Genomic DNA, 14,150 nt, shown 5'->3' on the forward strand with positions numbered 1-14,150 from the left:
CCCCAAGAGTGGGGCGGAGGGTGAGACCTTTCGCTTTCCCTCAGGATGGTTTTGATCAGTTGGAGGGCTAGGGGGCTAGGGAGAGAAGATGAGTCCCAAACTCTTCCTCTTAATTCTCCTGGTTGCTCCAGGCTCTGGGATTCAGAGCCACCTCATCACCCTGGTGGTCCTTCCACAGCAGATCTCAGCAGGCAGGCCCTGTAGGGAACCCTTTCCCTCTCAGGGCAGGAACTGAGCCAACACATTGTACAGAAACGAGGGAAAACACTCCCTGATTTTTAATCTGACTTCCAATCACAGCGCAATGGGCATCACACACACACAAACTTCCAGACCCTGTGGTGGGAAACCCTGGGTGGGTGGGGACAGAGACTCAGAATGGGAGTGCAGGGAATCAAAATCAAATACCTGGGGTGCAGTGGAGGGGGTGAGGGGGGTTGGCCAGGCAATACATTCCAATGGCTCCCACAAGGGGTAGCCAGAGGCCTGGGTTCCCCACACCCACCTCAGGTGCCTCAGCTAGGGGTGACAGTGATGGGGCAGGTGAGATGCTGCCATCCCTCACCCCAGCCCCCTGGTGAACCAGGGGGCAGGGATGCAGGGGATAAAAGGGGCAGGCCCTCTTCCTTACCCTCCCAGCCACTCCCAAGGTGTGGGGAAGGGGAGCCACCTCCTCTGTTTCAGAGGGAGGCTCAGAGAGAGCGGGTCACTTGCCCAAAGTCATGGAGCAGAGCAGGGACTAGAACCCAGGAATATGGGACTGCCCCAGGTCAGGGCAGTCACTGCAGGGCTGCGGATACACCCCATGGTTGGAGGGAGAATCAGCTGGGGAAGTAGAAGGGAGAATCAGATTCCCTCTCACACTAGATCTGGATAAATTCCCCACCCATGACCCCTCCCCCAGACTCCGTTCCATCACCACTCTGGGCTACCTGATTTTTCTGGTCTAGACGCTGCAGCTTGGCTACATCGAGGCTGGGTTGTTCTATCTGCCCGTCTTCTAACAAGTGACCTTCCTATCTTCTCACCACACCAGGGCTCAGGGCTCAGCCTCAAGGAGCACTCACCTGGGGGCAGGGGACACACGCCATTGGTCCCACCCTCCGAGTACCCCAGTAATCCCTCAGGCTGCTCCTAGTATCTTCAATGGATTTTGTTATTTCTAAATCGGTACAAAACTGACAGTGATCAGCTCCGGTGACGAGAGGTAGAAACCGGCCAGGTGGCCGGAGAAAATGGGGTGGAGTGAGTCAGGTCATAGGGCCAACTGGTGTTGGGACAAGGGGGCATCAGATCCTGAGGGCTTCCATCTAGGGGTGGGTATGTGGGCATATCTCCCCCAAGGACAGGGGTCTCCATAATTCTTATCCTGGCTCTGCCCCTCCCCAGATTTATCAGAGAAATCTGAGATTCAAGGCAGGTAGGGTCTGGGGCAGTCAGATTGGAGTGGGATGGGGAGATAAGAGTCTTCACTAGCACAACCTAATCCCTCCGCCTCCCAGGGCACCACCTTGCCCACCACCAGCCCCCCAAACCCAACATCCTCCAATCTTGCAGACCACCCAACGCAAGGGGGAAGAGAGGGCTGGAATCTGGCATCATGGAAATAAATTTATCCTTTGGGGGATTCCCTCTCCACACTGTCAAGGAAAACAAAAAGTTTTAACCCAGGAGGTGATCTGGCTTTGGGGTCAGGAAGGGGATGAGGGGCACCCGGCAGGGATGGACCATCGAGTTAAGGCTGGAAGGTAGGTTGTTGTGTCTCTGGGGGCTGCTGGGCGGGGAGATCTCCCTGGAAGGGGGAGAACTCAGCCTTCTCCCCCTGACTGACCCTTGACCTCAACCCTCGGACCCTGACTATGGTCCTTGGGCCACCCGCATCTCTCTGCCCTGTGCCCGTGGTGCTGACGGTCCAAAGGCTGGCCTCACAGAGAAGCTGCCAGGATCTGCGACAAGGGGGTGAACGAAGTGAGAGCCCTGTGAACGGAGCCGGGGGCGGGAAGGTGGACCGGAGGGTGGATAAGACAGCTAAGGGCCAACAGACGCTTGGGCAGACAGACACAGGAGTAGACGACGCAGGGCAATGACAGACACACTCTCTGGAGAAGACCGGTGGGGGCCCCGGCCAAGGCAGCACCTCCCCACCCCCACCCCCCGCGCTCACCGCCAATCCCAAAAGGCTGAGGCGCCCCTTGGGGGCCTGGCCGGGCACTGCGCTAACTCCAGCACTAAGGGCAGCGGGCCCAGGAAGACGGCTGGCCCAGGAGAGGGCTTGGACTGGGCAGTTACCGGAGGCTCTCTCGTCCTCCGCCCCTCACCGGGAGGCGCGCGGCTGCGGGACCGTCGCAGGCCCGGACCGTCAGAGTCCTACCCCGCCCCTCCGCGCCCGAGCCCGGCAGTCCCCGGGGAGGTCCCCGCCCGTCGGGATGCGGCTGCGGGCGGGCGCGTTGTCACATGATGGCGCAGCGGTTGCGGCGCAGCGCGCCCTGGAAGCGCAGGGCAGCGTGCACGTGTTTGCAGCGGGCGCAGCCGACGCTCTTGAGCAGCTCGCTGAAGAGCAGCAGGATGTGCCAGTTGTACTTGGCCGAGCACTCCACGTAGCCGCACTTCCAGGTCTTGCGCACCAGGTGTGACACGTTCCAGCGCGGGATCACGCGCCCGCGCTGCAGGTCCCGCTTGTTGCCCACGATGATAATGGGCGTCTCCGAGGTGCCGATCACCCTGCGGGGGTGAGGGGGGAATCTCAGAACTCCACAGTCCGGTCTCACAACCACTGGACTTCGAGAAGGGCAGGCTGTGCCTGGTCAATACTGCTACTACCATACTTGTGTTCCGCCTGCAGCGCTAAGCCCTCGGGATACCTTATATTGTCCAATCAGAACTGATCTGAAAGGTAGGTACTATTGTTATCCCCATTTTCCAGATGAGGAACCTGAGTCTAACCTGTTAAGTGGCTTAAAGTCATGCAGAAGAGTGACCCTGACACTTTTTTTTCCTCCCCAGAGCCCCTGCTCTTAAGCACTGCACTAGACTAGCCACCCCATGGTAAGAATCCCAAAGTGAGTTATTAGAAATGGGGACATAACATAGTGTGTGTGTGTGTGTGTGTGTGTGTGTGAGAGAGAGAGAGAGAGAGAGAGAGAGAGAGAGAGAGAGAGAGAGGGAGAGAGAGAGAGAGAGGGAGAATGTGCGGGAACCAGAGGATATTTCATCTAGCAACTCTGCGCGCACCCCACTGTTGCACCCTTAAACAGGAAGTAGCCAGCATTGGTATCCCAGCCCTCACCTCGTCTCTAGGATCTGCTGGCGGATGGTCTTGACGTACTCAAAGCTGTCAAAGCAGCAGATGTCGTAGACCAGGATGTAGGCATGGACGCTCCGGAGTCCCCTGCAACAGGCATCTGCCCACTCCTGCAACACCCCCAGCCAGTGCCAAGGTCAGAGCCACTCGGAGACCTCCCCTTGCCCCCAGCCACCTCTAGCCAAACACCCGACAGCACTCTCACCTGCCACTGCACCCCAAACCTTCCACACCCACCCATCACAGGAAGCCTGGCCCAGGAAAATGTACAAGCTCAGTATTGGGGTTCCCCCACCTCCAAGCCAGGATAGGGAAGGTCACACTATCTGACCTCCAGAGCTAATGCCCTCACTGTCCTGTGCACATCTGGAGCTGAGATCAGCCTTGTCCCATTTTTATCACCCAACCTGTCCATCCATCCATCCGTCCATTCGGACCTTTGTTCCAGTACATTTACTAAGTGCCCCTAAGAGCCCAGCCCTCTGAGCTAGTTGATGGATCCTGTGAAATCCTGCATCTTCCAGGGCTCAGCTTAAATGCTTCCTCTTCCTCCAGGAAGCCTTCCTGCAAGCAGAAGACTATGCCTTTCATCTCCTGTGTTCTTCTTCTTCCTCTTTTTTTTAATGTTTATTTATTTATTTTTATTTAATGTTTGTTTGTTTGTTTGTTTATTTATTTATAATGGGCAGGGGAGGGACAGTGAGGGAGAATCCCAAGCAGGCTCCATGGCACCAGTGCAGAGCCCAATGGGGGGCTCGAACTCACAAACCGTGAGATTTTGACATGAGCCGAAGTTAAGAGTCAGACGCTTAACTGACCGAGCACCCAGAACATCTGTGTTCTGAGAATCCTTTAGTTATACCTTGGTTAGAGCTGTTTCCATCCCCAGTTCCCTGCTTCTGTTGTGAGCTCTTGAGAGGGCCCTAGCCAGGTCTTCCACATTTTTACACGCCTCCTTCTCCTCCCTGCTGAGTGCCTCCCAGCTGTGTTGGCTCTCAGCAGGCTCTTTACTTGCACTGCCTAGACTGGTGAGCTCTCTGCAGTCTTGAACCCTACCTGTTCCATGCTGGAATCAATGCAACTGCCGCCTATAAAACTGCCCTTGGATTGCTACCCGAATTGTCCTTTCTGTGTGCTCCACGCTGCCCTCAGGATCGAGGAGAAAAAGACTGAGACTGGACGCACAGTGGGGGCTGATGTGGAGCAGGGCCCAAAGGCGGCTCCGGGGAGTCAGAGCATCCTGAATGCTTGTCGCAAATTCTCAAGGAGGGGCCGCAGCTCAAGAGGAGTAGGCTCCTGGAAAGGCTCAGTGTACTAAAGGGAAGGTTCCTTAGGAGACTAATGAGCTGATTAACCTTCCAGCAGATGGCAAATGCAAGAGCAGTTGAAGGCAGCTGGTGTGTGAACAAGAAGGGGGTCCCTGAAGCTGGGGGAGGGGAGGCCTCCGAGGACAAAGAGACCCAGGGTCTTCTGCCTTGAGGGCCCTGGCAAAAGACTCGGAGGAGGTGCAGACATGTCCCCGTGGTGCCAGCTTATGAGCTGTGCTGGGGCAGGGGCCAGGCTTGCAGGACTACAGCTGGTTCTCCACCTCAGAGCAGGAAGAAAAGAGGCAGGGGTAGAGAGTTAAGTCCAGCTCCAGAAAAGCACTTCCCAACTCAAAGGCTTAGAAGCTGCTGCAGTGGATTTCCCCAGGGAGATGATGTGGCATCTTTTCTTTGTGCTGAGTTTTAACTCTGGTGCAGGGGGAAGATGCTGAGGACAAATCTAAAACCACAGGGAACCAGGAGCTGGCTTCTCAGGCCAGGGAAGACTGCACTCAGCTGGACACGGTGCCCTCTGGGAGCCTGGGACCCCCATGTGCACACAGCTCCTCCCTCATCTCATGCAAGGGTTGGATATCAGCGGGAAATAGGAGGGACGGGGAGATGGGCAGAGAGGCTCCCACCTTCTTCCAGCCCTTCGCTGGGGAGAGGGAACAGCTGCCGGCCTTTGAGAGTGATAGCCCACCTCTCCCCCAACACGCTGCCTCTTCCAGAGGGCCTCCAGCCTGCCCTCCCGCCCACTGCTCTGGGGAGGGGGGGCGCCTAAAAGGGAGAAGAGGAAGTCTCCTGATTGTCTGGGTTGTGCCTTCACTCCTGATTGAAGGGAGGGAGCAAGAAAACTGACCTTTCCTTCCAGCTAGCTCTGTGCGGGGTTCCAGACTGTAAGAAATCATCTTGGGGCTGTGTCAACAAAGAAAGAGCACTGAAAACTGAGTCCAGTTCTAAGGACACCTGGCTGCTGACCATGCATTTGTTGCTCTAACCTCAGCTTCCTCCTCTGATAGGAGGAGAGGGACTACAGAAGGAATGACTGAGGCTCAGAAAATGCCACTCTCTTCTGGGCTGGATCTCATCTGTCATTGGGGAAGAATGTATTTCTCTTTTCTTTTCAGACAGTGGCCACTGGGATTTTATATTGGCCTCTGGGCATGCAGGGTCCTTTCTCTATATTTCTCTGCTCAGGGTCCCTTTCTTGTGTGAAGCCTGGATAGCCTGGAGAGTCTAAAACTCAGGATCAATCAGGAAGAAAGAGGCCAACAATCCAACAGAAAGATGGACAAAGGCATTACTAGTTGTCAAAAAAGAAACACAAAAGCCCTTACACATATGAAAAGATGCTCAACTTTGGTCACAACCAGAGATGCAAATAAAAACTATTCTGAGAATATCTCATCTCATCCATTAGACTGTCAAAACTCCAGAAGGTGGACAATACATCCTGATGGCAAGGCTTTAGGGAAACTAGCATTCGCGTACAGTCCTCGCAACACAAAATGTGCAACTTTCTAGAAGGGGAGGGAAATCTGGCAATACCTTCCAAATATAGCTGCATTCATCCTTTGACCTGGCAATGCCATTTTGGGGGCTCGTTTCCACAGAAACACCTCCCTGTGTGCAGAGAGACTACGAACAAGGCTATTTGTGTGGCATTGCTTAAGACAGCAAAAGACTAGAAACAACCCACTTGTCCAACAAGAGGGGACTCCATTGTACATCTCTCTGATAGGGCACAGTGTGGCCATGCTACTGACATTCAGGTACTAACACTCGGGGAAGATCTCCAGGTTAAAACGTAAAGCAAAAAGACAAGGTGTAGAGCAATTTTTTTTTTTTTCTGTAAGAAAGGAATAAGAATACATTTTCTTATTTATCTATAGAAACACTGGAAGTGGGAGTAAAAAACCAATTGACAATGGCCATAGAGAGTGGGGCAAGAATCAGGGTGAAGAAGGCAGGGGCGAGATTGAGATTTCTCTGTATGTACCTTTTTACAGTTTGAACTTTTTAAAAAAAAAGTTTGGACTTTTTTTTTTTTTTTTATTTTTTAAGAGAGAGAGGGCATGAGCAGGTAAGAGAGCCAGAGGGAAAGAGAGAGAGAATCTTAAGCAGGCTCCGGGCTGAGCATGGAGTCCGATGCAGGGCTTGATCCCATCACCTTGGGATCATGACCTGAGCAGAAATCAAGAGTTGGATACGCAACTGACTGACCCGGTCAGGCACTCCACAAAGTTTGGACTTTTAAACTATGTCCTACCCATTCCAAAGTCGATATTAAATTAAAATTAAATCTACAACAAAATGTGAAAAAATAAGCCGCTCAATGTGCAAAACTGGCACAAGATCTGAGTATCCACTTGGGCCGCTGTTCAAGTCCACCGTGGAGGAGAACCAGAAGGCCCTGACCCCAGACACGCTGCCCTGATCTCACTTTTTCCAAGAGGCCCATGTGTGGATCAGGTTTTTGTCTTTGGTGTCAATCCCCCACACCTGGGGTGGGACAGACAGGTACCCTTGGGCTTGGGCCAAGGTCCTCCTGCCCGGAGTTGCTGAGACAGTGCTGAGACCTAGACCCTGCCCCAGAGATTGCTGTATTTGTGGTCACAACTGGCCAAGCTGTGGCCCCTGCCTCTCCTTCCAGAGAAACTTCTGAACGCTCTGGTCAGGGGCTTCCTTCGGTGAGCAGATATGTCTTAGAGCTAAGCCTCCACTTGCACCCTATCCCCTCTCAAGCCAGAGGTAGAGAGATGGAAGGGGGGCCTGGTCCCTGCAGGCTGGGGAAAGGGGCACTATAAGCCAGGACACTGGGGGCATCTGAATCCACCCCCTGCAGGAAGGGTGCCCAGTGAGCCAGTCCTGAGTCCAGGGGGCGGGGCATCACTTAAAGAACGCCTGGAGGCAAAGGACCGGTTGGGGCCTCCAGTCTCGGAGAACATACCTTTCCCAGGCCCTGGCTTTTTCTTCCGCTGTCCTAGATGACAAGGGTCTGAGGCCACGATGGGCACAACCCAGAGTATTAATAGCATCTAGTGTTCCTGCCTTTCTCTCCACTGCCCTTTACCTGCCCAATCTCACTGAGCTGATGCCGACCACGGCATTTACTGTACTATGTAATAATTGCCGGTTTGCCTTCTCACCCGACGGTGAGTTAGTTCCTGGAGAGCAAACTGCACATCTGTTTTGCCCGCCAGTCTGCCCTGGTGCCCACCACACGTTATACACTCATTAAAGATGCACTGAATAAAGCCGCACACACGTGATGGCTCGAGACAGGGTAGCCTGTGGTGCTGCATGGAGCCCTCAGAGCCTGAAGGATGGGGACAGGGCCAGAGCCTGGAAAAGGCAGGAGTCCAGCTCCTCCCCCACCCCCCCACTCCCTGGCTGGCCACACCAGCCGGCCCTCCTACCTGCAGTGTGTTGACAGGGAAGGTGCTGATGGGTGGGAAGTCGAGGATCTGGAGGTCGTGCACGTGGCCGTTCATGACGACAGCAGGCAGGTAGAGGCGGCGGGCGGTGGTGGGCACGCAGACCTCGCTGAACTCGTTGTACAGGAACTGGCGCACGATGGCACTTTTGCCCACGCCTCGCGCCCCCAGCACGGCCACCCGGTAGGTGGAGACCATGCCTCCCGCCCCGCTCCGCCACCGCGTCCTCGCCGCTGCCTGGGGCTCCCCCGGGCTGCATATTCCAGGGGCTGGGGGCTCAGCCACCGTCAGGACCCACCATTGCTGCCCCTGTTTTGCCCCGGGCCCTCTGCGGCCTCCACCTGGACTGTGGGGACAAGAGGTGGGCTTGGTGGGCCCGCTTTTCCCTGGACCTGGCCTGTACTTCCCCAGCCCAGGAACTTGGCTGAAGCTGTTACTGCCTCTCAGAAAGCCTTTCCTTTCCCAGAACACCTAGCTCCATCTACCCAGAGCCTCTCCACCCTCCCTTCTCCATTTTTTTTCCTGCCACCCGCCCACCGGTGGGAATCACTCTTTCTTGTGTTATGATCAGACATGTGGCCACTTCCGACCCCCCCCAGCCAGGCCAGGCTGCAGAGCAGAGTGGGACGCACCCTAGACTTGCTCCAATCCCCACTTTCCCATAGAGCCCAGGATGAGCCAAGGCTGAGCGTGTCTCATCAGAGACATTCACAGCATTTTGTGGAGAGAGTCCTTTGTTGGGCAGGACGTTTTACATCCTGTTGGGAACCCTGGCCCAGATGACTGCTCTGGCTCTGGAGCACACTACTTGTTGAACACTTAGTGTTAGCACAGCCACATGCTTATCCATAGTCAAAACAGTAGCCCTCAGGGATGGGTAACCATCCCCCTTTCCAGAAGACTCAAGAGGGAGCGAGAAGCATGCCCAAGGGCACACAGCTGACAGCAACAGCCTCCCCTCCACAAAGCTGCAATACCTCCGACCTCCTCCAAGTTTAGTGCTTCTAGCTGGTCAATGCCTACAGGCCAAGGGCTATGTCTCATTATCTGGCATCCTCCCAAACTCAGAGGGCCTGGCACATAGCAGGTGCCCAGGAAAGGACTGCTACAGGGTTGGACCTTGCTATGCTCAGTTTCGGTGACTTCGGAGCTTAGGGGTAAACCCCGGCTATGATGTTTCCTAGCTGTGGTCAGAGGGCAAATCACCTGCCCAGTCTGCACACATATAAAGTGGGGTTAACAGGCCCTACTTCTGGGATAATCCAAGCAAACCTCCTAACCAGATGCCTTCTCCTTCTGTTGGGGATGGTGACCGGGGAGGCTGGTCCACGCCTGAGACCTCCTGTCCAGGGACTGTTCACGGGAGGGTGACACCAGTGCCTACTATGTGGGCCCAGGGCAGACGGATTTGCTGGATTCCGACAAGGCCATGCTTTTCAGGTTATGTGCATGTCCTCTCTGTGGATATATGTTCTTTCCATATATGCGCAGTTCACAGCTGAATGTCCCTCAGTCTGGCCTGGCTCAGAAAATCCAATCTATTGGGTATGTGTACAGACAGTAAACAGAAGGCAGGATTTGGGGTGAGACCCACCAAGGTTTGGTTCCCAGCTCTGCCACCTAAAATGTGTCCATGGGCAAGAAACTTCATAGGGTGTTGTGAGGTCATGAAAGTAAAACCCAGTGCCAGGAACAGCAGGTGTTCAACTAACAGCGGCCACGGTTATGTACGGGGGTCCTTCATTCACCTGAGGTTTACTAAGATCTCAGTGGGACCTCCTAGCAACCCCAGGATGGGTCACTATCCACTGTTGCGCTGTTGTTCACATACATGTTGTATGGTGTGTGTGTGTGTATGAGAAAGAGAGGGAGGGAGAGAGACTCTTCTCCCTGTTTTATTGAAGGTAAAACCAAAACCAAAAACCAGAGACTCAGGGAAGTGAAAAGCATACAGCCAGCTGAGCTATCAACCAAACGAGGACCCTGATCTCCTTTCTGTCCCATGTGGTGTCCTTTCCCCAACAGGTGTTTTATCTACTTCTATGGGCTTCCCACTGGGGTACGTACCAGTCCCTCCTCCCCCCAAATCCCTCCAGGCCCTGGGCCCCTCAGGCATCCCTGGACACTGTGAGCTTGGCAGAGAGCCTCAGCTGGGTTAATTACATAACCAGCACAAGCAGGTGAGGAGGGGGGCATACTGGGGGAGGCAGAGAGGACAAAGAATGAAAGAAGAATCCCTGACCTCTCTCTGGGTGTGGCAACTTAGAGGTATCTAGGATGTGTCCTACCTGCAGATTCTCCCGGACGCCACGCTCCCTGCACAGAAATCAACCCTTTCTGGAGAATTGCTGGGAAATAAACGGGGCATAGTGCTGGAGCCAGGGAGGGGATGCAAGAGAGGCCCCTAGGCTGGGGCCACCCTCCTGGAACTCACCAGGCCCAAGTGTGGCCCTGTCCCTGACTCAGAGGTGACTAGTGTCCCCTCCCTCTTCTCAGGCGGGGGTCCTGGGTCTAAGTGCCTATTAACCCAACATCCCTAGTTGGGTGGGGACTGAAGAGGGCTGTCCGGAGCATCAGGGCCCAGCTCCCTAAGGGCTCCCTCCCCAAGGCCTGCGCTCCGCAGTGAGTCTGCAGACAGCGCCCCGGCAAGAGACCGGGGACACACACAGGGGCCAAAGCCTGCTTCTTGTCCCCTCCCCTAGGCCTGGACACAGGAGTCCTGCCCTAGACTGGCGGCCCTGGCTTTGCGGTCCCATGGGCAGGAGTCACACGTCTGCCCGCTGTCTGTCCCCACACGTTCATGTGGGAGTGGGCGGGTGGGGGCGGCAGAGGATGCTGGGCTCCCCATGACCTGATTGGTGGGAGTCTGGGGGGGATGCCGGAGCCCTGCCTGCTCTCCGCCTCCTGCACCTTGCAGGCAACCCCCCCCCCCCAGCTCCCGCTCTCACGTGGCCGCCCCGCGCCGCTTCCCCGCCAGCCCGCCGTCCCCCTCCACCCTCCTCGTCCCGGCCCCCGGGCCCGGCCGCCCCGCTCCCACCCGCCCCCGGCCCTGCACCGCCCGCCTCCCCTCCTCCCGCCGCTTACCCGGGGCCGTCCTAGCTGCCCCCGGCCCTGGCCGGCCGGCCGGCGGGGCCGCGCTCCCCCCGGGCTCCGGCGCTGCCCCCCGGCTCCCCGGCCCGGGGGGAGAGGGGTGGGGGCGCCCCCGGCTGCCCAGTCGGCGCGGGCTCAGCGGCGGGCGCGGAGGGCAGGTGCGGGCGCCGAGGGGGCAGGAAACCTCCAGCCCAGCTCTCCCTCCGGAGCGCGCCGCCCGCTTGCGCCGGCTGGAGGGAGGCGGAGGGGAGCGCGAGGCCGCGGGGAGGGGGGTGGGGGGGTTCGGGCTGGCGTTCCGCTGGGTCCCTGAGCCTGACAGATTCGCTCGCGCGGCCCAGGACGAATTCTTGAACCCTGCGCCTCTAGACTTGCACCCCCTCCCGACTCCCCCTGGCAGGTTTTTATTTCTCCCCTGGAGGGGTGGGAGGAAGGCGCCAGAAAGGCCCTAGAGCCTTTTGCTTCCTTCACTCCAATTCCCGCCCCGCCCCCGACCCCGCGTCCACCCCAGCTGCTCTCTCTAGGTCCCCCTCTGACCCTTCCCACGCCACAGTCCGCTGCAGGGCGGGCGCACCTGTGTGCCCTGCACCTTGTGCCGTCCCGCTGGAGGACGGAGTGCAGGGTGGTCACTCTCGCCCTTCACCGCAGCAGTGCAAGAAGGGCACACCAGGCTGGCCGCAGAGCACAGCGTATCTCCTGCCAGTGAATGACCTCCACTTCCCTCAACCCACTGCTCCCCTGTCTTCTCCACACCGGGAGATGCCAGCATTTGCAGGGGCTGCATGCAGGCAGAATCACCTATATATTTTTTCTAAACCCACCGGCCACAGTGTCATTCATCATAGCTAGCATTTGTGGAGTGCGTCCTGTGTGCCAGACAACGGGCTCTAAGTTTTACCTGCGTCCTCAAACTTAATCCTCACAATTCTGTGAGGTTGATTCTTTAAAAAAAAAAATTTTTTTTTCTTAACATTTATTTATTTTTGAGAGACAGAGAACGAGCAGGGGAGGAACAGAGAGAGAGGGAGACACAGAATCTGAAGCAGGCTCCAGGCTCTGAGCTGTTGGTACAGAGCCTGACACGGGGCTCAAACCCACAAACCGTGAGATCATGACCTGAGCTGAAGTCAGTTGCTTAACTGACTGAGCCACCCAGGTGCTCCATGTGAGGTCAATTCTACAGATGGGATAGTTGGGGACTGAGAGGGGTGGAGTGACTTGTCTTACTGAAGGGCAAAATTTGGAATAGAAGATGGGGATCTCTAGTTGGGTGGCCCTCCCAGCCCAAGGGGGAGAAGCTGGCCCAGCAGCACTAATTATGTGCTGTGTGAAAAGCCAGGGTTCTGGAGGGAGGGCGCAGGGAGGGGCCCAAATAGTTAGGGGAGTCAGTGGAGGTGTCAGAGGAGGCAAGTTTCAAGGAAGGAGCCTTGAAAGAAATGGATTTGGGGCGTCAGGGTGAGAGGAGGTTGTGGGAGAGGAGGGCTACAGATGAGAGAAGATGGGAGCAAGTACAGGGCTTTGAGAAGGGAGCCCAGGGGGCTGGCAGCTTGGTGAGAGGAGGCAGAGAGGGGGCTTGAGGTGAGGTCTCAAAGGCGGTGGTGATTGCTGGGTAAGGAATTTGGACCTAGCCCTGTGCTGGATGGTAAGGTAATGAAGGGTCTTGAAGCAGGGCAGTGACCACCTGGCCAGAGTCACATTGTACTTGCCTGCAGGGCAGAAGAGGAAGGGGAAGCCCAGAGAGCTCACCCGTGTTTTTATCCCTGGGACCCAGCATGCCCCCCTGCGACTTTCTAGACTTCCTATTACTCCTGGGTTCCAGATTCCTCATGGAGCCAGTTTCCTCCTCCCTCTGGGCTCTGCATTTTGGGCATGTTCCCAATTGCTCCTCCTCTCTCTTCTATCCAGACAGAAAGTGTAGTGGTTATGAGCCTGGGCCTCAGAATCGGACAGATCTGGATTTAAATCCTGGGCCTCCACTGACTATGTGACCATGATGGTAACTGAAGACAAGTAACTTGAACTATCCTAATCCTATTGCGTTATTTGTAATAAGTTTATTTATTTTTGAGGGAGAGAGGGAGAATCCCAAGCAGGTTCCTCACTGTCAGCACAGAGCCTGATGCAGGGCTCGAACTCATGAACCGTGAGATCATGACCTGAGTTGAAACCAAGGGACGCTTAACCGACTAAGCCACCCAGGCGCCCCAGCTATTGCTTTATTTGTAAAGCAGCGGAGATGCGATCAGTCGTCCTTTCAGCATAAAGGACTTACAAGAGTGTAGCGTTCTTAACAGCAGTGCCTGACCTGTAGGAAGTCTCAACATGTAGCCTTTTCATTCTTGTTAATGTTTATTTATTTTTGAGAGAGAGGGAGACAGAGGATCCGAAGCGGCTCCGCACTGACAGCAGAGAGCCCAATGTGGGGCTCGAACTCATGAACCGAACCGTGAGATCATGACCTGAGCCAAAGTCAGACACTTAACTGACTGAGCCATCCAGGTGCCCCCTTTTCTTGCCTTTTTAAAAGACATACAGCCATTCATATGGGAATGGCTGAACATCACCTTGGAAAAGCATTTCCTTTTATTCTAGGTGGGCTTCTAGGGGTTTGGGGTGGTGTGTGAGAAGGGCCAGGGCAGCAGCTAGAAACAAATACAGGGTTGAGAAGGATATGGCTTCCTTCGGGAAGAATTCCCAGGGAGAAATTAGATTTTACTGACCCATGGGGTCCTAACAGTGTCACCTAGAGTGAAACTTTTCCTAACTTAATTGTCCGGGGCATTGTCCATCCCCCGCGTTGTATCTCAAAATCGTTAATGCTTACTATGACCAAAGATCTCAGGCTTTGTGTCTACTGGCCAACACCTCCATTCTGGTTCTATCTTAGCCCAAGGTAGACTAGAAAGAGAAATTGTGCAGTGCTCATACTCATAACCTGGCACCAGGCTTCTCAGAAGCTTCTCCTACTAGGGGAACACAAAGCCAAAGGTTCATCATGGAGCCTCACACTTGCCTTCG

At 55.5% G+C, this 14,150-nt stretch overlaps 1 protein-coding gene across 1 annotated transcript; it reads right to left on the bottom strand.

The window, feature by feature from the left end:
* Positions 1–244: 244 nt before the first annotated feature.
* RASL10B (RAS like family 10 member B) lies at positions 245–11,381 on the bottom strand. The gene is made up of 4 exons (XM_058703435.1): positions 11,130–11,381; positions 8,028–8,391; positions 3,287–3,411; positions 245–2,721 (listed from the first exon to the last, which is right to left on the bottom strand). Exons 2-4 carry the CDS (start codon positions 8,241–8,243, stop codon positions 2,451–2,453), a joined length of 612 nt encoding a protein of 203 aa, XP_058559418.1. The 5' UTR covers positions 8,244–8,391; positions 11,130–11,381; the 3' UTR covers positions 245–2,450.
* Between the last annotated feature and the right edge of the window lie 2,769 nt (positions 11,382–14,150).

The sequence above is a fragment of the Neofelis nebulosa genome, chromosome 16 (genome assembly GCF_028018385.1).
Source record: "Neofelis nebulosa isolate mNeoNeb1 chromosome 16, mNeoNeb1.pri, whole genome shotgun sequence".
Taxonomy (NCBI): domain Eukaryota; kingdom Metazoa; phylum Chordata; class Mammalia; order Carnivora; family Felidae; genus Neofelis; species Neofelis nebulosa.

What these genes read in the sequence shown, in the direction of transcription:
- RASL10B (XM_058703435.1), bottom strand. Translation starts at nt 8,243, where the DNA reads ATGGTCTCCACCTACCGGGTGGCCGTGCTGGGGGCGCGAGGCGTGGGC. An exon ending in TCCCTGTCAACACACTGCAG is followed by an intron (nt 3,412 to 8,027) that starts GTAGGAGGGCCG and finishes GGGGTGTTGCAG; the next exon opens with GAGTGGGCAGATGCCTGTTG. An exon ending in CAGCAGATCCTAGAGACGAG is followed by an intron (nt 2,722 to 3,286) that starts GTGAGGGCTGGG and finishes TCACCCCCGCAG; the next exon opens with GGTGATCGGCACCTCGGAGA.